The sequence below is a fragment of the Hydra vulgaris genome, chromosome 09 (assembly GCF_038396675.1).
Source record: "Hydra vulgaris chromosome 09, alternate assembly HydraT2T_AEP".
NCBI classification, from domain to species: Eukaryota; Metazoa; Cnidaria; class Hydrozoa; order Anthoathecata; family Hydridae; genus Hydra; species Hydra vulgaris.
In genome coordinates, this window is record NC_088928.1 from 53,803,718 (window position 1) to 53,825,597 (window position 21,880).

The following is a 21,880-nucleotide window of genomic DNA, read 5'->3' on the forward strand; positions in this document are numbered from 1 at the left end:
CCATTTAGCTATTGACGTATCCCACAATAAATCATAGACTTATTTATCTATTATTGATTGTTGCAAAAGGAACAAGTTTGCAATTTGGAGAAAGAAACAACAGTGTGCTTTCATTTAGATGAAATATTCCGAGAAAGAGGACCTCTGTGGCAAGTTCTACTTGACAACTTTACAGGTTGAAAATTATATAATAAAACACAATATATTGTAAATAGTAAATCGTATAATAAGATATATATATTTTCCTGTAGCTATTTATTTTTCATTTTTATAAGAAGAAAATAAGAAACAAATCAAATAAAAATAATTACAGTATAAATATATAAAAAAAAATAAATAAGTAAAACATAAATTTAATTTATGCAATGAATAAAAAAAATAATAATAATAATGTAATTATAAATTAATCAAGCGTTCAAACAAAAAGTAAAAAAAAAAAATTTAAATCTCTGCCTCATTAATTTCATCTTTTGAAATTTGACAAGAATAACGCTCATCACTTTGTTCTTCAAATAGTTTCAATTGAGCCGGTTTTTGGAGGGTTCCATTATTCAATGAATTAACAAACATTTCAGACTTTTCACTTTGGAACGATGCTGAACTATAATCATTTTTTTCGTAAACATCAAAATTGCAATAACTATCGCCTTGACATAGTATTTTATCAAATTGTTCACGTAATTCTGTAAAAGTAGGTCGTTTTAACGGATCTTCATTCCAACAATGCAACATGATATCGTATCTTAGTAAAAAATAGCTTAAATTAAAAACAACACATTATTAAATAACTGTACAAGTTAATATTGCGCAATTATGTTTTAATAGAGGCAAAATAAATTAAGAAGAGAATTAAAAAACAAAAGAAAAAAAAGAAATAAAACGAATAGATAAATTACAAAGGTTGAGAACAATTTTCGGGTCGTTCCATTCTGTAACCAAACTTCAAACGCTCGATAAGTTCATGGTTACTCATACTAGGGTAAGGTGTTCCTCCTGTACAAAAAAAAAAATAAAAAATAAATGAAATGATTATAAATGCCATTAAATCAAATTAAAAATATTCATTTACACTTACCCAGTGTCACAATTTCAAACAAAACGACACCATACGCCCATCTAAAACATATATTAGGGTTTAAAAAACAAACAAAAAAACACTTTAACATATTTGTACACATTAAAGTTATAAATAAATCAAACATATTTATTCTTACACATCGCTGTATGTTGTAAATATTTGGTCAAATATGGCTTCAACAGACATCCACTTGACTGGTAAACGGCGACTTTTATTGCTCGTGTAGTTTAATTCATTATTTGTTTTTCGTGATAAACCAAAATCAGATATTTTAACGTTTTTTGTCGCACCAACCAAGATATTTCTTGCAGCAAGGTCTCGGTGCACGAGTTTGACAAATGAAAGATATTCCTAAAGTACAACACCCAATTAAACGCTCATTAAAAAGCGAATATGTAGAAACAAGTTTAAATATGTAAAACAATCGGTTTTTACTAATTTATGTCGTTAAAAACCAACTGGTTGGTTATATATTCAAGTTAAAATTTAAAACAAGTTGATTTCAAAGTTTATTTTAGATTATGTTATCTTAAACAATAAACTAAACTAAACATGCTATAAATATATTTCGTCATTAGATATTTAAACGTGCCGTAAAAACACAGTGTAGAATTATTACTACCCGACAAAAAAAGTTAATACAATCCACGTGTGATCATAATGTACATGTAAAAATTAAAAAAGAACAGCATAAGATGATTTAAGGAATAAATTAACTTCTGATAATTGGTATAGTACTGTCGTCAGATGGACAAAAATCAATAACTTCAGTGAAGTTTTGTAGAGCAATATGTGTTTTGTAGCGCCAATAAATGGCGTTATGGCATTTTGGTAATATTTGCATTAAGGTTGCGTAAGATACAAAGATTTATTTGAATTAATGTACAATCAACTATAAATATTCCACTCCCAGTTTAAAACTGTTGCATTACTCTCAACATCATAAACCTCTTTTAGTTGTTTTCGAAATGTATCCAGGACATCCTCTGACAATAATGATAACTTCATTAAATAATTTAACCATAAGTCAAACCTTAAAATGTTTATTTCTATGAAAAATAATTTCATAAAAACAAACATTTTACTTAATGGCACAGAGGTAAGCAACGTTAGCAGGGGACGTTAGCAAGAGGTAGTGGTTAAAAAACTAGTTTTGTATGGTATATTGTGTCGTACCATGAATAAAAACCCATAAACTATAAAAAAGTAATAACTTAAATTAAAAGTCACTTGATAATAACTTAAATTACAAAATATTATTTTAATTTCAAAATATTATATCTGTTTACAAAATTATATTTAATATTATTCAGTGTCCGCAAGTAAAATCTTCAAATTAAAACGCAAATTAAAATAAAATCATACTGATTACTATTACAGTTGTCTTTAAAACCTCATTAGTTTATCAATACTTTAAACAGCTATCAAAAAAGTCATTTAGTACAATTGAAATGTATGCACAAATATTATTAAATTAAAAATTTGAAATAAATTTTATACATTGATGGCACAATATATGAATCCATCAATAATTCGTGTAGCAAATTTTAAATATCAAAACCTAATTGTTTATTATTATTATTACTTTCTTATATAGTATTGATTTTTTCGGAGCCCAACCGAGAATTTATGTTTTTGGCATTTTTTTTACCTTTTAAGTTTTTATAGTTTTTAATTCAAGCTTTTAAAAGTTAAAAACTTTAGTTAATAATCTCAACACTTTTTTAAAAAAATTTTTACCATTCCAGAAGCTATTTGCCATGCCAAACTTAACAGGTCATCCGGAGTTATGCATCCAATGTTATTTAGAGGAATATCATATGGGATAAAACCAGAGGTAAATTCCTCTCCTTTCTTTGTCTGTAAAAAATTAGTATAATTTCTGTAAAAATTTACATATATATATAAAGTAAAAAAGTATAAAAACTTTAAATAAAATTATTGGGTGTGTGAATTAATTGATATATATAATATTAAATACACTGTGACTATAATATGAACAAACAGAATTGGTAGATTCATTAGGATCCCTCCATCAAAATTGCCAACTTTTACAAAAATTGGGAAGCATTATAAATTTTCATTACTCTGTAAACTATTTAATAAGTGCTCATGTAAATTTTTTTTTCTGCCTGATTAAGAATGACATCTGTGGTTCCATTTTTTTATTCTCTGGAAATTGCTGTGACCCTTCAAACTATAGCTCAATTATTATTCTTATAAGCTAAGTCATTAAATCTTTAACTTCCAATATATAAACAACTTAAATTTTAATTACTTAATCGATTTGAATCCTAGCTGGTTCTACTAGTTAACTTGTTTTTCATTTTATAAATAAATATAGAATTAATACCTCTATAAATTGGTTATTTATTTTCGTATGAAATGCTGTTCTCATATTTGGCCTTGTACTTCCAATAAGACTCTCTTGCTGTAAGATAAAGTCTCCAAAAAAAAATTTTAAACGTTGTTGGACCTGCTGTAAACTTGAGCTTTTGCCCCACCATCATAAAGTTGCATTTTTTCTATTGTCTACAAATACTACCATGGTCGCTGCTCAAGCTGTGCAAGCTCTCATCACTTGTCCCATTAACCAAAACTCATTCTCACGTGACTCATCTTTAAGCAAAGTTGCATTCTTTATTGTAACTGCTTCTTCATGCTCGAAAAAACATTGATGATTTGGATTTTCTCCTGTATTCATATTTTTTTACAGTCTTTTAAATTATTCTGTCAACTATTTTCTTAATCTTAAAATCTTTTCTTTGCTTTAATTTAACTTCTAACTATAATAGCAAATGCTTGCAGTCATGTTAGGAGTGGGTTTTAATCATAATAGTGAATGCTTGCAGTCTTGTTAGGAGTGGGTTTTAATCATAATAAAATGACAGACAAAAACAAACTACAACAACAACAAAAAATATGTAAATAAAAATTTGTAAAAAAGCATTAAAATTTTTTATTTCATCTATCATCGAGCAAGCATGTGAAAATTAGTTTATTATTATGTTAGTTATATATGTTGACTTAGTTCAGGTGCAGAAACTATAGCAACTACAGGTAATTCTAATTCTAAGAAAATCTAAATTTTTTTATTTGGCAGAAAATTAAAAAATTTTTAATTAAAAAAATAATAATAGTAAATACAAATTTTAAAAACTATCAAATACCATTAAACTTAGCAATAGAGCTAATTTTACTTTCAATTAACTTAGCATTTGACAACTTAGCAACATTTAATAACTTTGCAACCCAATAAAAGCAAAACTTTTAATTTAACTGTTGTATTGTTTTGATATAATGATTTATTTTAAAGAATGACAAATGCATTTATAATAAAAATATATATTTCTTTCTTTTTGATATAAAAGAATTGAAAGTTCACTTTAAATTTAAAAGGTGCACAAAGTATCAAACTTGTTTCAACAACACTAGTGCAAATCAAATGCTTAGTCAATCATTTGTAATGGGTGTGTGCAAATATAACACTATTTATAATTTCAATTTTTATTTAACCTTATAGTATTTAATTTTATTTAACATTAAGTACTTTTGAATCTAAAATCTATAAAGCATATTAGGATTTGTTTATTTTTTCTTCATAATCTTGAAATTATGATTATGAACAAGGCAAAAAACTGTGGAAGTTGAACAGCAAGAATAAACATTCTTACAATTCAACTATCACAATTCAAAAGCCTAAGCATAATGAAATTTTATTTAAGGAAGAATTTAGTAAAAGTGAAAATGAAAGCTCAATTGAAAATTAACCAAATGGTTTTATTGTAAATTAAAGATACATCATCCTACAAAAGCTTCATGTTTATATATAAAAATTTAATTTGCTGTACTTCAAAACTGCTTTGCTGCATTATCTATTACATTCAGCAGAAAATATAAAACTATTGCATCCATAGTAACATGACTCCAAAAAAAAATGATTACAGAAACTTCTAGATACCAGACTTCTAATTTATACTAGTCTTTTTTTTAAAAGTATTTATTGCTGCATAAGTATTAGATTACTAACCTAGCATTATATATTGACCCCACCCAATTATGCTGTAAATTTAAAAATAATTGTTAGATTTTGATAAAAATTTCAGTTTAAATGCATGCACCACTTTAAATTAAAAATATGCTTAAGAAAATTCCTAGTAAGCTTATAATTAAAATTTAGAGAGAGTTTTAACCACCATTACTGCTTTAATCACCATTTAGAGAACTGTTTTAACAATAACATTCACAAAAAAAAACTTATATCTAAAGCTTCAGAAAACCTGATAACTGTTGATTAGATCCAAATTCCTTCATAGACCAATATTACCCCACCCACCATATGCATTTTAGAAAACAGTCATTTTCAGGAACAGACAATAATGAAGCATATATAGTTGATTGTTTTTTGTTTGTTTTTTATTATTAAAAACTTAAGTGTCTCCTTTTGCACACAATATATACGAGTCTAAATGAATTATTTACTGACCACAAACAAACTGCTTGAAAAATAACTATTGAAATAAGTAAAGGGGGGGGGGGTTATTTAGGCAAAATTTAAAGTTTTAACTATTATTAGATGATTTTTTTTTTTAAAAAAAAACTTCTTATTATTTGCAAAACCTTAAGTACAAACTCAAGAAGTATTATTAAAATTTTTATTCATTTAATTAAAAAAGGATTCTGTCAAATGTTCAGATTGATTAAATTAAATTAAAATTAATGTCAAATGTTCACATTGATCAAATGTTCACAAAGATTATACAGTTACTTTTTGTTTAATAAAGTCTAATATCTAAAAAATATCTATTTAAAACAGTTACAAATAATCATAAGCTGAGTTGTCAAAGACCAGACTTTAAAAAACATATTTTAAAAAATCAGATTTTAAAGACCAGATTTTAACTTTATCTAACTACTTTTCTAGATTTGAACATTTTTTGCTCAACGTTTTTTTAAGCTCTAACCAACTGAGCTAATGTTTAAGCTCTAATCTACTTAGCTAATTTTTAAATTCTAAACAACTGAGCTAATTTTCATTTTCTAACTAACTGAGCTAATGTTTAAGTTCTAATCATCTGGGATAATGTTTAGGCTTTAACCAACTGAGCTAATAGGTCATAATATTTACATGTTCTGACAGAGAAAGATTTCCTCTATATAGATCTTCTTATTACATTACAATACTTTATAATAAGTTTTATTCAAAAAAGAACTAAGTATAAGTGACAGATCTAAAGTAAAGATTGAAAATACATTAAATTACTTTGAAAAACAAATAAAAAGCAAAACCGAATAAAAACCTCAAGCGTTTGAATATAGTTATCTGTGTACATAAAACTTATACATGATTCTCCATCCTCTTTTGAAGATGTAAGCTAAAAAAAAAACTACATTTGCACATTACGTTAAAACACAATCATCATTTGCAAAAATATAATTGTTAAATATGTAACAAAAGATTAACTTATAAAGAAATAACTATTATTATATAGTTGTTTTTTATAACATATTTACAATATTTTTAATTAAAAATCGTTGACATTTAAAATCGTTAACATTCAGCATTACTTAACTGTATGCCCATCAATTTGAATGTGTATTACTAAAAAGTTGCTGCTTCGTAAGGAAAGCATTTAAATTTTAAAAAATATACTATAAATATATACTTTAAAAAATATATTATAAATATATATTTTAAAAAATATACTATAAAATAATATTATAAATAAATAAAAATTATTAAAATTGAATAATAGTAAAACTTAACAGCAGAATTCCTTGTTGTTAAGTTATCTTATGCTAACATTTTAAGCAGAATTAATTTTTAAGTAAAAAATATTAGCAGTAAAAAAAATCAAAGTTAAAAAGCAGAGTTAGCTTCTGAATTTTATTTTCAAAATGTATACAAGTAAATTGTCAATTTTACTTGTCAATTTTACTTGTATAAAAAACAAATATAGTCTTTTAATCTATGTAACAATATGTAAAAAGTACTACTTTTGAACTTTGATTTTTAGAGTAAATAGCAAATGTTAATATGTAAATGGTAAGAATTCAGCTTTGGAGATTAAAAAAAAAAGTCATAAAAATCGCTATACAAAATATATACCTTATTGCGGCTATTTCGTAAATAATGTAACAAATATCCATTCTCCATAAACTCAACAACTAAACATAATGGTTTCGTTATTGTCGAACAACCAATCATGTTTACAATATTTTTATGATATCCAATTTGTTTCATAAGTTTTATTTCTTCTAGAAAATCGTCAAATTCTGATTGGTTTGCATTATCTATATAAAAACAAATTTAAACCTAATAAAAACGTTACTTTGTAATAATATACTTTGCATTACAGTATTAGAACAACAGAAAATAGAGACTTAATTTTTCATTAGTTGTCTATCATCCTTAGGAGAGTTTTTTTTTGTTTGTTTCAATTTGTTTTAGGTTTTTGTAGACAAAGTTCTAACTTTAACTTTATCCCATAAATCTATGCATTAGCTACATATATGTAAAAAAATAATACTAAATGTAAAAAAAAGTTATTTTATGGTGGTGTGAGTTATTGCTATGCCTTGCATTGATAAAATAAAAGAGACAAGCACAAAGCTAAGGAAAAAATGCAGACAAGTTTATAAGCTTGGGCACTTATTTAGAGTATTTACTAACAATAACCAAAATGTATAAATTTTACATAGATAAATTCAACAGTGAGTTAGTTAAACCAGAAAAGCAATGGATGTATGGAGATATATTATAATATATATACATAAATAAATTTTTAACATTAGATTTTTAAAATTGAGTAAAATGTAAAAAGTATATGTATTTAATGCTGTATAAAAATGTCTGTAAGTTAAGTTAAGCTTGCAAGTAGTATATGTAAAGATCATGTATATAGTTTTGCAGAAGTGTTCTCTTGTTTCATTCGGCTTTTAAAACTATTTAACAAGTACTTATTATAGTCTTGTTTTCAAGCCTGCGATCTGACTCATCTGCGATCTGACTTATCTAGGATCTGAGTCTTCTAACTACCATTTCATTAGTCTTCTTCCTATCATAAGCAAGGTTTTTGAGTCTTTAATTAATAAACACTTAATCTCTTATCTTGAATCTAATAACTTACTTTCTGATCATCAATATGGATTTCGGTCTTCTTGTTTTACAGCTGATTTGCTAACAGTAATAACCAATGGGTTTTATTGTGCATTAGATAGATGAAGAGTGGTTAAGGCTATTGCTCATGAAATTTATAAAACTTTTCATAAAGTTTGGCATACTGGTTTTCTCTATAAGCTTTCTTCTTAAAGTGTATCAGGTAACATTAAGATTATTGAATCCTTTCTTACCAATTGTAGTATAAAAGTTGTCCTCAATGGACAGCACTCTTCTTCACATCCTGTATTTCAGGGGTTCCTCAAGGTTCTATCTTTGGCCCTGTACTCTTTTTAATTTAAATTATTGATCTTCCAGAAATTCTCACATCTAAGGTGGCATTGTTTGTTATGATAATACCATTTATTCTTGTTTGATAAAAAGCCTAAACTCTCTGATTGCTTATAGGGGACATTTAAGCTAGAAAAGGATCTCTCTTCTGCTACAGCACGAGGCTCATAGTCACTGGTGAACTTTAACTCAAATAAAACTCAATTTTTTTCAGCTAATCATTATCGCAATAGTCTAGATCTTCCTATATTTATTAATGGTAAAGTACTCAATAAATCATCTTCTAGAATTAACTCTCCATATATGAAATCAATTGCAAAATTAGCATCTGTTCAATTACATCTCTTTATCGTGCTTATCACTTTCTTACTCAGGATTCTATTCTTTATCTCTATAAATCTCAAATCTGTCCTTGTATGGAATACTGTTGCCTTACTTTGGGTGGATCTTCAAATGATGCCCAATCTTTTTTTAGACAAGGTGCAAAAATGCTTTGTAAACAGTTGGACTTGCTCTTGCAGCCAACCTCCAACCGTCGTAATGACGCTTCTCTTTCTCTTTTCTATAGATACTATAATGGGCACTGCTCTAAATAGCTAGCGTCTCCTGTGCCATCTACTAAAACTCATTCTCGTGTTACTCGTCATTCAATTAAATCTCATTCTTTTCCTGTGAATGTTCTAAAGTGCTATAAAAACTCTTCTTTGTCTAGTTTTTTTCTTCGAACTTCAGTTCTTTGGAATTTGCTTCCTTCATCTTGCTTTCCTGATTCATATAATTTGCAACCTTTTAAGTTGTCTATCAATCGTTATCTTGCTCTATAAACTTTGTCTTTTCTCTTCCAGTAACTTCCAACTCTAACAGTGGTTGCTTGCAGCCTTGTTGGAAGCACAGATCTTGAAAAAAAAAAATTGTTTTTAATACAAAAAAACTTTAAAAATTCTTTTAACAATTATGTCTTTTTTGCTTAAACTGTTACATTTTGTATTTAAAAAACTGCAATGAATAAAAAATCATTTTTTTTTCTCTGGTAGATTTAAACCTCAATTATTAGGGTTATTCCATGGATCAGTGGACTTAACCAATAAGTTATATACATGACAAATGAATTTTTATAATTTTTATATAATAGTACTAATTAAATTAAATTCAATTAGTACTATTATATAAAAAGGTTGAATTTAGGAAAAAATTTGAAACTCTTTGATTTAAAGAAATAAAATAAATTCAAAAATAAATAAATCACATTTTGTGAATTAAATTTATATCTTTTTTAATCAATTGCAGTTTTTCAAAAAAAATAAATAAAAAATAAGTAACCACATTTAACAAAATCAGTTTTTTGAATTTTTTTGAAACTTTGAAACCTTAGCATTGCAAAATAGTTGCATGTGTGTGTTTGTGTATATGTGTGTGTGTATGTGAAACCTAGTTTTATGGGTTTGGAAATAGTTAAAATAATTAAATTTGCGATGACTTTTAACAATTTTTTATCTAGCTATGACTTTTAACAATTTTTATATTGCTATAATTTATTTAGTAGTAAGTCTACATTTAAATATTTAAAAATCTAAAAAGAGACTTTACTAAACCCATCATTATTGGTCCTAACATGTAGAATTATTATTGGTCCTCCCATATAGAATTTCACATAGATGAATTTCTTTAAATAAAAATTCATTGTAGATTACTATCTTAATTTTATTAGTTGCTCATTTTTTTTTATTAATAAAGATAAAAGTTGCAAGAAAAGTTAAACAGATAGAATTAACATAGTTAATGTGTTTATGATAGAGTTGATATATTTAAGATACTTTACATATTACTATGATATCTAACAGTTGGCATATTTTACATATTTAACTCTCATGGCTCCTTTTATGTGTCCTTTTTTATTAGTCTATATATAACTTTTTTATACTTTCTTAAAAAAGTGAACCTTAAACCTGTTTAATCAAGAGGTTTAAGGTTCATATACCCAACCCTATGACTGCATTGTAATACTTTATGCTGGTAACATTAAGTAATGCCTTAAGTTAACAGCTCTCTGGATCTTTATAAAGCTGCCTTGTTTAAAGAGGTTTGTGTTTTTGAGTTATGACTATAAGAGAGTTAAATATGACATAAAAAAACAACCTTTTAAAAACTTTACTGCAACATTTTCCTTAATATTAAACAAAGTAGTTTTAGATTTTTGGTTCGCAAAGTTTTTTTGAGTAAAAATATTATCATTGATTTTTCCAATAAATACAGTGTCGAATGCTCCTTCACCAATTTTCCGATCCAAAATAATGTTTTCAGGTAAAATTTCCCAAATATCTGCATGTAAATGATGGTCCATGAGGTCTCTAAAACAATTTGGAGGTAAAATAAAAATGAATATAAAAAGGATTGACAATAAAATACTTTATGTTATATTCCTAAAACTTCCTTAAAAAAATTAGGCATCATGTTTTTATAAGTTTATTTGTTGTATTCCTCCTAAATTTATTATACTTTTTATTATTCTTTACTAGCAGGTTATTCAGCATTGCACAAAATTGTTTTAAAACATTTTTGGAATAACTTACATGAAAATTTCTAAATGACCATTAAGCTAGAGAGAAATATACTTATAAAATCATATTTATAAGTTTATAAAGTTTGAAAAATAAAAATATTATTATATGTTTATAAAGTTAATTTGATTTAGCCAACTAAACACAAATCATTTAATATAAAATATGATGATCTATTTTTTTTGCTGTATATATAAATTGCTAGTATGTTTTTAATTTTTATAAAACTTTTTTTTTTAAATCTTATTCACACCCAACAAAGGTGCAAGTAAAAACTATTAAGAAAGAAGTTGTAAAAAAACAAAACAGTAAAAAAGCAAGAAAAACAGTTAAAAAGCAAGAAAGCAATTGATTAAAAAAATTGAAATGTACGTTGGTATAATAGCCAAAAAAGCGTGAAGATGGTAAAAAGTTTCTGAAGTTTAAAATACAGGGAAAAAACAAGATTTTGGAGCATGCAGGGACAGATACAGTAAATAGATGCAATTTTGCTGAATGATGAGTCAAGCGAGAATAAGTTTTGGTTAATGGAACTAGAAATGATAGCTCCTTTGAGAAGCATCCATGATAGTATTTGTAGAAAAGATAAGGAGATGCAACTTTATAAAAATGAGAGAAAAACTCAAGTTTGGCAAATAAAGCAGGTCCAACTACGTTTACAATGCATTTTTAGACCTTGTCTAACAGAGAAAGAGCATCATTTGAAGAACTAGCCTTAATATAACATAGGTTTTCCATACTGAGACAATTAAGCATGAAAAAGAAAAACAATAGCAAGCACGATAAAGAGAAGAAACCTTTGCAAATACTAGACAGATGCTAGACACATGCAGATTGTAGATACTAGACAGATACTAACTGGGCAATCAACTGTATATATGGTTATTCATGGGAGGTCATAATTGAACAATAATCCAAGAAAATGTAAAGAAAAGGACTCAGTGAAAGTGTTGCCATTCATTAATATAAAAATGTTGACAGTATTGTGATAATTACTTACAGTATAAATCTTTCAGTCACAGCAGTTAGCAAGTCAGCCGTATAGCAAGAAGATCAAAAACCATACTTGTTGTCAGATAGTAGGTTATTGATGAGATGTTAGAAATTTGTTAATCAAACACTCAAGGACCTTGATAATAATGGAGAGAAGATTGATCGGAAAATAGTTAGAGAGGTTAAAATGTTTTCCAGAGTTTTTAAACATTAGAACCACAGAAGCCATATTCCAGCAAGTAAAAGTCTATTGAACATAACTTATTAGATAAGATACAAGATTTAGTAAACTGAAAATAATGGAGCTTAACATTAGCATTAGATAGCAACTTTTTTACATTTTTTGCAATAGTAAAAAGGCATTTGTTCTCAAGAAAGTTGTTTTTATGAAAAAGATGATTACAATTAGATATAGCAGCTGAGGGGAAAAAACGATAACTACAATTAGACATCGCACAAGAGGGGGAAAAACATGGAGTACAATGAGACTTGACTTAGAACTAAGAAAAGGAATAAATACTTTCATACCTGCCTGTATTCAGGATATTGTGTAGGAGGCATATTTATCAGCAGAGAGAGAAAAGACATTAGCTCATTCATTGCCCCAGTACTACACAGCCCCAATCTGTCTGTTCCAAACCTTTTCAAATACCATCAGCCATCTTCAGGAGAGAGCAGCTATTCAGATAACGAGGCAGGTATTAGAGATATGGAATATGACTGAGCAGATAAAGTAGAGGATAGAAAGCCGAACTTCGCTAACCAGAAAGAAGTGAAATATTTAATTAGGGATCTCAAACTTAAGAAATCAAATGCTGAGCTTCTGATATCCAGGCTTAATCAGTGGAACTTGATTGATGATGGCCTACAAGTCACGGATCAGAGAAAGTGACATCAAAGATTCTCCAACTTTAACATCAACAACAAATCAAGCAACAAGTCAAACAAAGTTCAACAGTCAGTGTGATGGGCTTTGCTTCTGCAATGATGTTGTCGGTCTATTGCAGGCTATAGGTATTGCATGTAATCCTATTGAATGATATCTATTCATAGGCAGTTCATCCTGGAGCCTCAAAGCTGTGTTGCTTCAAAATAGAAACAACTACTTGTCTATTCCAATGGCTTACTCTGTGTATCTCAAAGAGGAATGACCTTCAACATTTTGACACCAGTGTCAAAATGTTGCTGAGCGCATTATGATGACTATGGATAGAAGGTCATCGGTGACTTAAAATGTTGTCATTCCTCATGGGTCTTCAAGGAGACTTCACAAAATTTCCTTGTTTCCTCTGTTTCTGGGACAGCTGTGACACTAAAGCACACTATCGCACAAAAGACAGGCCACAACAGATCGAGTTTTCTGTTAGGAAGCAATGTGAAATGGAAGCCGCTGAGAGAACCACATAAAGTGCTTATGCTACCACAGCACATCAAGTTAGGCCTCATCAATCAATTTGTCACTGCTCTTGATAAGGAGTCAGCAGCATTTCAACACCTTCAAGATCTTTATCCAAAGCTGTCTGAGGCTAAGGTTAGAGCTGGTATATTAGTCGGACTAAGATCAAATTTCGATTTTAGTACACTGAACCTAAATGCACACTTAATAATATTCCTCACTGATGATATTTCAAAGCATTTTCAACATCTTCGCTGTAGCTGTTTAGCATTTTGTTGATAGTGGTGGTTTTTTTTTTTTTTTTATACCAGTTTGCAGGAGATAAGATTTGTGTTAGCATATTAAAAAAGAGAAACAGCATTTTTTTTAATAGAAATAGACTTTAAAGGGGAAGTAGTATTATAGATTATTGTTTTATTAATTACTGACAGAAGTAAATGAAGTAAAAATTTATTAATATACATAATTACTGTTACTAACTTACTGTTAGTATTAATATTTTCTTTTAAAGCATTACTTGTGTTACTTTTTTATTTATTTATTTTCAGATTATGGTTTGTTTACATTATCAGAAGACAGCAATTTAATGTGGTTTAATGCTTTTTGTCTTGAGTCAATTGTGATGTTTAATTTGGTTGGTATCTTATTAGGTTTAGAGATTTACAATGGAATAATTTTAGATGTGCATTTTCCTTTACTTATTTACAAAAAATTGCTAGGATACAAAGTTGGTTTGGGAGATTTAAGAGAGATTCAACCAACCCTATGTAAAAGTCTTGATGAGTCGTTATCTTATGAAGGTGATGTAGAACAAGACTTTGGATTAACTTTTGAGGTATTAAATACTCACACTTTAACACAGAAATCAATTTTGTTAGGATTATACAAAATGTTCTTAAAAATATGTTTTAGGTGTTCCATAATCTTTATGGTAAAGAAATGCGAACTGAACTTTTGACAAACGGTTCACAAATATCTGTGACTAATAGTAATCGAGAGAGTTTTGTAAATTTATTTGTGGATTTAATAATTAATAAAAGTATTGAAAATTCATTTAGTGCATTCAAAGAAGGTTTTTTTCAGGTAAGTTTAATTGGTTATTTAAATGTTTTATACATACATACATACATACATACATACATACATACATACATACATACATACATACATACATACATACATACATACATACATACATACATACATACATACATACATACATACATACATACATACATACATACATACATACATACATACATACATACATACATACATACATACATACATATACATATACATATACATATACATATGTTATATACCAAATGAAAGATTTTAATGTTTACTGTTATATTTTGAATAAATACGACTAATCTAATTTATGTACTTTAATTGATTTAAAAATTAATGACTTTTAATGAGCTCAAATATTTGCAGGCATACTGAAGGATTTTACATTTTTTTCAAACAATTGCTAGATTATTTATGTTGTATACAAACATAAATAATCTAATAATCTGCATAATCATAGTTTGTGGAAATAATTAAAAAGCTTCATTTATAAGTGATTGAGGTCGCAGGGTATAAAAAAAGTATAATATCTTCCGTTAAAAAATTGACAGCAAGTTCAAATGGAGCATCAGTTCTGATGGAAATTCGTTTCGTAAACCAACACAATTTAATGGAGCCGGTAAGTCAGCTGATAGACTATGATAATAGATAAATTATGAAGAGATATGAACTTACAGGATTTGGAAGAAAACAGGAAGACTAAAAAATCCCATTTGACAGCTATTGATTTAACTTTTTTTTTTTTTTTTTTTTTTTTTTAAATTTTCCCTTCCAACAAGGCCACAAGCAACCACTATAAGAGTCGGAAGTTACTGGAAGAGAAAAGATGAGGTTTGTAGAGCAAAATAATGATTGGCTTAAAAGATTGCAAATTATATGAATCAGAAAAGCAAGATGAAGGAAGCGAATTCCAAAGAACTGATGTTCATGGAAAAGAACTAGACGAATAAACAATTTTGGAGCACTTAGGAACAGTCACAGAAAAAGGATGAGCCTTAATTGAATGATGAGTAACAGGAGAATAAATTTTAGTAGATAGCACAAGAGACGTTAGCTCTTTAGAGCAGTGCCCATTATAGTATTTGTAGAAAAAAAAAAGAGAAGCAACATTACAGCGATGTGGTAATGGTTGGAGGTTGGCTGCAAGAACAGGTCCAACTATGTTTACAATGTATTTTTGCACCTTGTTTAAAAGAGAATGGGCATCATTAGAAGATCTGTCCCAGATATGGCAACAGTATTCCATACAAGGCCTGATTTGAGATTTATAGAGATAAAGAATAGAATCTGGAGTAAGAAACTGTTGAGCATGATAAAGAGATGCAACCTTAGCAGATGCTAGTTTTGCAATGAATTTGATATGTGGTTTCCGAGGAAGAAAGGAAGAGTTAATCCTAGAAGATGAAGGGTAGATGACTCATCAAGTACATCACCGTTGATAAATATAGGAAGATCTAAATTATTGCGATAACGATTGGCTGAAAAAACTGAGTTTTATCTAAAGTAAAGTTCACCAGCCACTTTGAGTCCCATGCTGTAGCAGAAGTGAGATCCTTTTCAAGCTCAAATGGCCCCTCCAAGCAACCAGAGAGTGTTGGCTTCTTATCATGACGAGAATAAATAATAGTATCATTAGTGAACAATGCCACCTTAGATGTGAGAATATCTGGAAGATCGTTAATGTAAATTAAAAAAGAGTATAGGGCCAAGGATTAAACCTTGAGGAACCCCTGAAGTTACAGGGTATAAAAAAAAGTGTTGTCCATCAAGGACAACTTTTATGCTATGATTGGAAAGGAAGGATTCAATGATCTTAAAGATGTTGCCGGATAAACCATAAGAAGAGAGCTTATGGAGAAGACCAGCATGCCAAACTTTATCAAAAGCTTTTGAGATGTCAAGAGCAATGGCCTTAACCTCTCCACCTTCATCTAATGCACGATAAAACCTGTCAGTTATTACTGTTAGCAAATCAGCTGTAGAACGAGAAGATCGACATTCATATTGATGATCAGAAAGTAAGTTGAGAGAATAGGTGTTTGTTAATTAAAGATTCGAAAACCTTGCTTATGATAGGAAGAAGACTAATGGCACGGTAGTTAGACAAGTCAGATTGCTTTCCAGAATTTTTGAAAATAGGAATAACAGATGCCGCTTTTCAGCATGCTGAAAAACAAGACTGTGATAAGCACTTGTTAAATAGTTTTGAAAGTATGGATGACAGCTCCAGGGAACACTTCTACAAGACTATAACAGTTTTGTTGTCCGGACCACAGACAACATACTTGTAGCAAGCTGTAGAAGTGTCTAAGCAGGAAATCACTTTTGATACAGAAGCTGGAGTGATACGAATGTCAAGCAATGAATCAACCTGTTTGACGGCTATATCAGGTAGAATGCAACTAGTGGAATTGAGAGATTATATTGATAAAAAGTTCTTAGAAAACAATTCAGCTTTGTCATTAGGTGAGGTTACAAAGTCAGAACCATACAAGAGAGGTGGAATGATAGATTAGCTCTTTTTATTGGTACTGTTAAAGATTCTCCAGAAGTCACGAGAGCCTAATTTTTGTGATGAAATACAAGATTTCATGACCTGAGAATAGTGGGCTTCGGCGTTAAACAAAACCTTTTTACAATTGTTTCTAGCAATAGTAAACAGACATCTGTTTTTTGGAGAGTTGTTTTGCTGAAAGATATGGAAGAAATTGCAGCAGCACTGTGAGGAAAACCATGGAGAAGAGTGAGGCTTAACTTAGAAATGTTGAGAGGGAATAAAAGATTCCATGCTGGCCTGAATCCAAGAAGATATGTAGGAAGCACTTTTGTCGGCAGGAAGACAAAAGATTTCTACCCAAGAGCAACCACAAAGAAAATCACAGAAAGAATCCCAGCCAACCTTAAGGAAGTTGCAAGAGGTACAATGATAGGGAGATTCTGATGATAAAGAAAAATGAGATAATAGTTTTAGAGAGATCAAACCGTAATCAGAAGCACCTAAGGGTGAATGTGGAGAAACTGAGCGCTGACTAGGATCAAAAACAAGATATAAATCGAGTAGAGAAGGTAAATGATTTGGGTTGTCAGGAAAGCAAGCTGGAAAGTTGACTATTTGAGCTAGAGAAAGGCAAAAGTTGAGGGCTTTAATGCCAGCAGAGTTACTGACCCGAGAGCCAAGCCATTTAGTGTGATGAGCATTAAAGTCACCAACAACAACAATATTGGCTGATGGATAAAGAGAGAGGGCTTGGTAAATATGATCAGAAATAACATCAAAAAGGGTGCAGTCTTGAGATGAAGGAGAGCAATATAGAACAAAGAGAAAAGCGAAAGAGTGAAGCGGTGCAAAACAAAAGCACATAAAAGAATATTCTGTGGATTCAAACCTAGTTTCCGGATAAATGAGTGAAGTCTTTATGTATTTATGCCAACATGTTGGCTGTCAAATGTCAAGCTTATAAATTATGCTAATTTAATTAGAAAAATCAAAGAAATATTGCACTCAATTCCCATTGATGTTTGCATTAATTTATTTGACTTATGTCAAGATGCAAAGCTGTTCCTGATTGTATAGATTGTTTTACAAAATAATAGTATGATTTTCCATGTCTAATCAAATATCATTGAAAATTTTCTTCTTTTTTAGATATACATGCTTTGTCCGCAGTTATTTGAACTCATCAAAAATTGTTATTATTTTAATCAATTAAAACTTGCTGATTAAATTATCAATACTCATTCAAAACATAATAATAAACATAAAAGCTTTTTAATTGATATATTAAAAATTGGCTTTGGTAAAGTTACTTGCTTTGCAGTATGTAACCTGCTTCCTGTCCTGCTGCCTTGTAGGATACGCTTTTTTAGGCAAAGGTAAGGAGAAGCCAACTCTGACTTAAAACACTCTCTGCCTTGGGGCTCTTGGTTGAGTAAAGGCTAGAGATGGTGTGTCGATAAAAATATTCATTTTGGGCAGGTGTTAAACACATCCAGCTACTGTCTTGTAGAAGGCCTCCTAGGCAAAGACTTAAGGGGTAAACAGATTCTATCTGTTGACCAGCATCGCACCCCTTCTTCATCTATTAGGCTGGCACAGATGTATTTATAATACATTATTTCAAGTTTAGGATGTTGAAAACTGGATCTTCTTGACTTAATGATGGGTTTTGCCTGTGTCTTTGTTTTAATGACTAGGCAACTCATTCTATTATCACCTAATGAGGGTACAGCTCTAAAACTCAATTTTATGGTTCTGAGGCCAGCTGGTAGTCAGGTTTCCCAAACTCTGTGGAAGCTCTCAGAGAGGCTGATTCCATCAACAGCTGAAAAATATCAGAGTACTAACAGTGCCATGTTGCGCATGGGTGGTGTCCTTGTTCATACTTTTGGTGTGTATTGTTGAGACCGCATTTGGAGCCCTTTGTTATGACTTAGGGTTTAATAATAGTAATACGGCAACTGCTTGGACTATTAAATAGTGTACTGAGTACTATCTATGCTTTGAGTCAAGTTTTTTTACAAATATAAATATGACTACAAAAAGTACCAAAAACTATAAAATACAAAAAGTCATCACCAAGTTAACTAAACCTATCATTCACTAGTATTTGTGGTCTTCAAAGTAACTTTTCTTCTGTTGAGTCTTATCTCTTTCAAAGTTCACCAGACCTAATTGCTTTTTGTGAGACTAATTTGAGTTCTGCTGTCTCATCTTGTGATCTTAGTATTGATGGTTATCTTCCTTTAATTCATAAAGACTCCAATAGTCACATGCTTGACCTGGGCAGTTACATACATAAGACTTCAGTCATTTGTCGGTTTGAATCCACAGACTATTCTTTTACGTGATTTCGTTTAGCACCACTTCACTCTTTCGCTTTTCTCTTTGTTCTATATTGCTCTCCTTCATCTCAAGACTGCACTCTTTTTGATGTTATATTGATCATCACTTTATCCATCAGCCAATATTGTTGTTGTTGGTGACTTTAATGCTCATCACACTAAATGGCTTGGCTCTAGTGTCAGTAACTCTGCTGATATTAAAGCCCTCAACTTTTGCCTTTCTCTAGCTCAAATAGTCAACTTTCCAACTCGCTTTCCAGACAACCCAAATCATTTACCTTCTCTACTCGATTTATACCTTGTTTTTGATTCTAGTCAGTGCTCAGTTTCTCGACATTCACTCTTAGGTGCTTCTGATCATGGTTTGATCTTTCTAAAACTGTAATAGGTACTGCTTTAAAGAGCTAACGTCTCATGTGCCATCTACTAGAATTAATTCTCTCTCAATGATTCCAAGTCAAGCCTCACTCTTCTCCATGGTTTCCTCACTTTGTGCTACTGCAATTTCCAATCGAAATCATTACTTCCATTTCTATCAGCAAAAAAAAAAAAAATCTAATTCTTTTGCATGATATTGCAAGAATCTCAAATGGTTTAGGTAATCATCACCATCATACATGTAGTAAGTAAACCATTATTCTGCTTTTCTATAAATGAATCATTTTAGGCATCTGCTAAAGTATCAATTTAGGAAAGCTTTTTTTTTTTTCAAAAAAACATAAACTTTAATTTAAATGTAATAAAAGCTTCACATTATCACGCTATCTTGCTCTTACAGTTTACCTTATCGTTAACTTAAATCCTGCTATCACATTTATCCTTAAAATTTATTACATATGTCTTCAGCTATATAGTTATTTAGAAGTTTAGAGATAAACAGATGTTTAATATTGAGCAATACAAAATATTGCCAAATGTTGAATATTTTCGTCGTTGTTGTTGTTGATGATGATTTTGTTATTGTTGTTGCTTTTGTTGATGTCAATGTTGTTATTGATGTCAATTTTTATTTCGACAATTGAATGGTTTTACAACCAGCGGCCTTTAAGTCATATGCCTAACACTTAATGGTTGTCCATAAAGTACGCCACAAATTCAAGATTTTAAGCCCCCTTTTGCATGGCAACATGGAAAAAGTTTGTACTCCTTTAAAATATCCCAATTTATGAATCAAAAAAAGTTATCCTTTAGAGAAAAATAAAATTAATAAGTTTTTTTAATTGGATTTCGTACGTAAATATATATATATATATATATTATATATATATATATATATATATATATATATATATATATATATATATATATATATATATATATATATTCTGTTTAATTTACATTAGGTTTGTCATTTTCCTTCAATCAGTCTCTTCACAGCTCCAGAACTTGAGTTACTTATATGTGGTAGTCCTGATCTCGATTTTAAAGCTTTAGAGAAAGTCACAGAATATAAAGATGGGTTTTCTAAAAGCCATCCTCTAATGCTTGAATTTTGGGATATAGTTCATCGATTCCCATTTAAACAAAAGCAAGCTCTTCTGATGTTTGTAACTGGGAGTTATAGAGTTCCTTTAAAAGGTCTTGGATCAATGGCTTTCTATATTCAGAGAAATGGTCCCGACTCTTTAAATTTACCCACTTCGATTTAACAGACTTGCTTTAACAGACTGTTAATTCCTGAGTATTCATCCGCTGCAAAACTTGAAAAAATGTTGTTGCTTGCTATTGAAAATTCTAAAGGATTTGGTCTCATATAAATCTCTCTTATATGAGTTTAAGATAAAGTAATTATCGGAAAATAAAATTAAACATTAAAATTAACAACGCTTTTTTTTTTGCAGTTAGTTTCGACAGCGTTGTGAAAAAGTTTTTAGCTAGTAATTGACCGAAATTTTCCGGTTTATTTTATACGCCCCTAGCGATTGGTTAACCTAACCACACGTAAATGTTGATTTACATTTTGTTACTTTTATTATAAAATTTTTCGTTTGTTTTAGATGCTAAACCCAAAAGTTATATTTATAAATTATAAGTTTTTATAATTAGTACTAAATCGTTAAATTTAAGTTAGCGTTTTAAGTTACCTTAAACAATTATAGGAAAGGTAAAAATATATTTATTTTCAAACTATATATTCTTAACACATATTTAAAATATTTAAAAACGCCTAAAATGATTAAGATGTTTTTAATTCAATGTATTGAATATTAACAGTTTTAACTTTTGTAATTTTTACCTAAATTTAGTAACCGTAACATTTTATGCATTACACTTTTTGAATTAACGCAATATTGTATAGGCTCACACTGTTATAAGGCCTGATTATCCTCAATAAAAAAACTGCTGATTTAAAAGAAAAATTATTATTTTAGAATAATCTTTTAATAAAATACAAATAAATTTCAACATATTCAATATATAAAATTTATCTAAAATATTAGATGTTATTATATTTTTTCAAAAGACTAATAAGAGATAAAATAAAAATT

General features: G+C 29.2%; 1 protein-coding gene and 1 pseudogene across 2 annotated transcripts; one reads left to right on the forward strand and one right to left on the reverse strand.

The window, feature by feature from the left end:
- Positions 1–224: 224 nt before the first annotated feature.
- LOC136084867 (fibroblast growth factor receptor 2-like) lies at positions 225–10,870 on the reverse strand. Of its 2 annotated transcripts, XM_065806061.1 has the most exons (8): positions 10,665–10,870; positions 7,188–7,372; positions 6,379–6,453; positions 2,819–2,938; positions 1,215–1,429; positions 1,076–1,116; positions 897–993; positions 225–742 (listed from the first exon to the last, which is right to left on the reverse strand). In XM_065806061.1, exons 1-8 carry the CDS (start codon positions 10,867–10,869, stop codon positions 442–444), a joined length of 1,239 nt encoding a protein of 412 aa, XP_065662133.1. In that variant the 5' UTR covers position 10,870; the 3' UTR covers positions 225–441. The 2 variants fall into 2 exon arrangements, with proteins under 2 accessions (XP_065662133.1, XP_065662134.1); XM_065806062.1 differs by lacking the exon at positions 2,819–2,938.
- Positions 10,871–12,939: 2,069 nt separating this feature from the next.
- On the forward strand, positions 12,940–21,208 carry LOC136085579 (ubiquitin-protein ligase E3A-like; annotated as a pseudogene).
- Positions 21,209–21,880: the final 672 nt, after the last annotated feature.

Coding starts and splice junctions, on each gene's coding strand:
- LOC136084867 (XM_065806061.1), bottom strand. CDS start 10,869: ATGGACCATCATTTACATGCAGATATTTGGGAAATTTTACCTGAAAAC. Junction 7,373..10,664: donor TGCAGTAAAGTTTTTAAAAG/GTTGTTTTTTTA, acceptor GTTTTTATATAG/ATAATGCAAACCAATCAGAA. Junction 1,117..1,214: donor TTTACAACATACAGCGATGT/GTAAGAATAAAT, acceptor TATATGTTTTAG/ATGGGCGTATGGTGTCGTTT.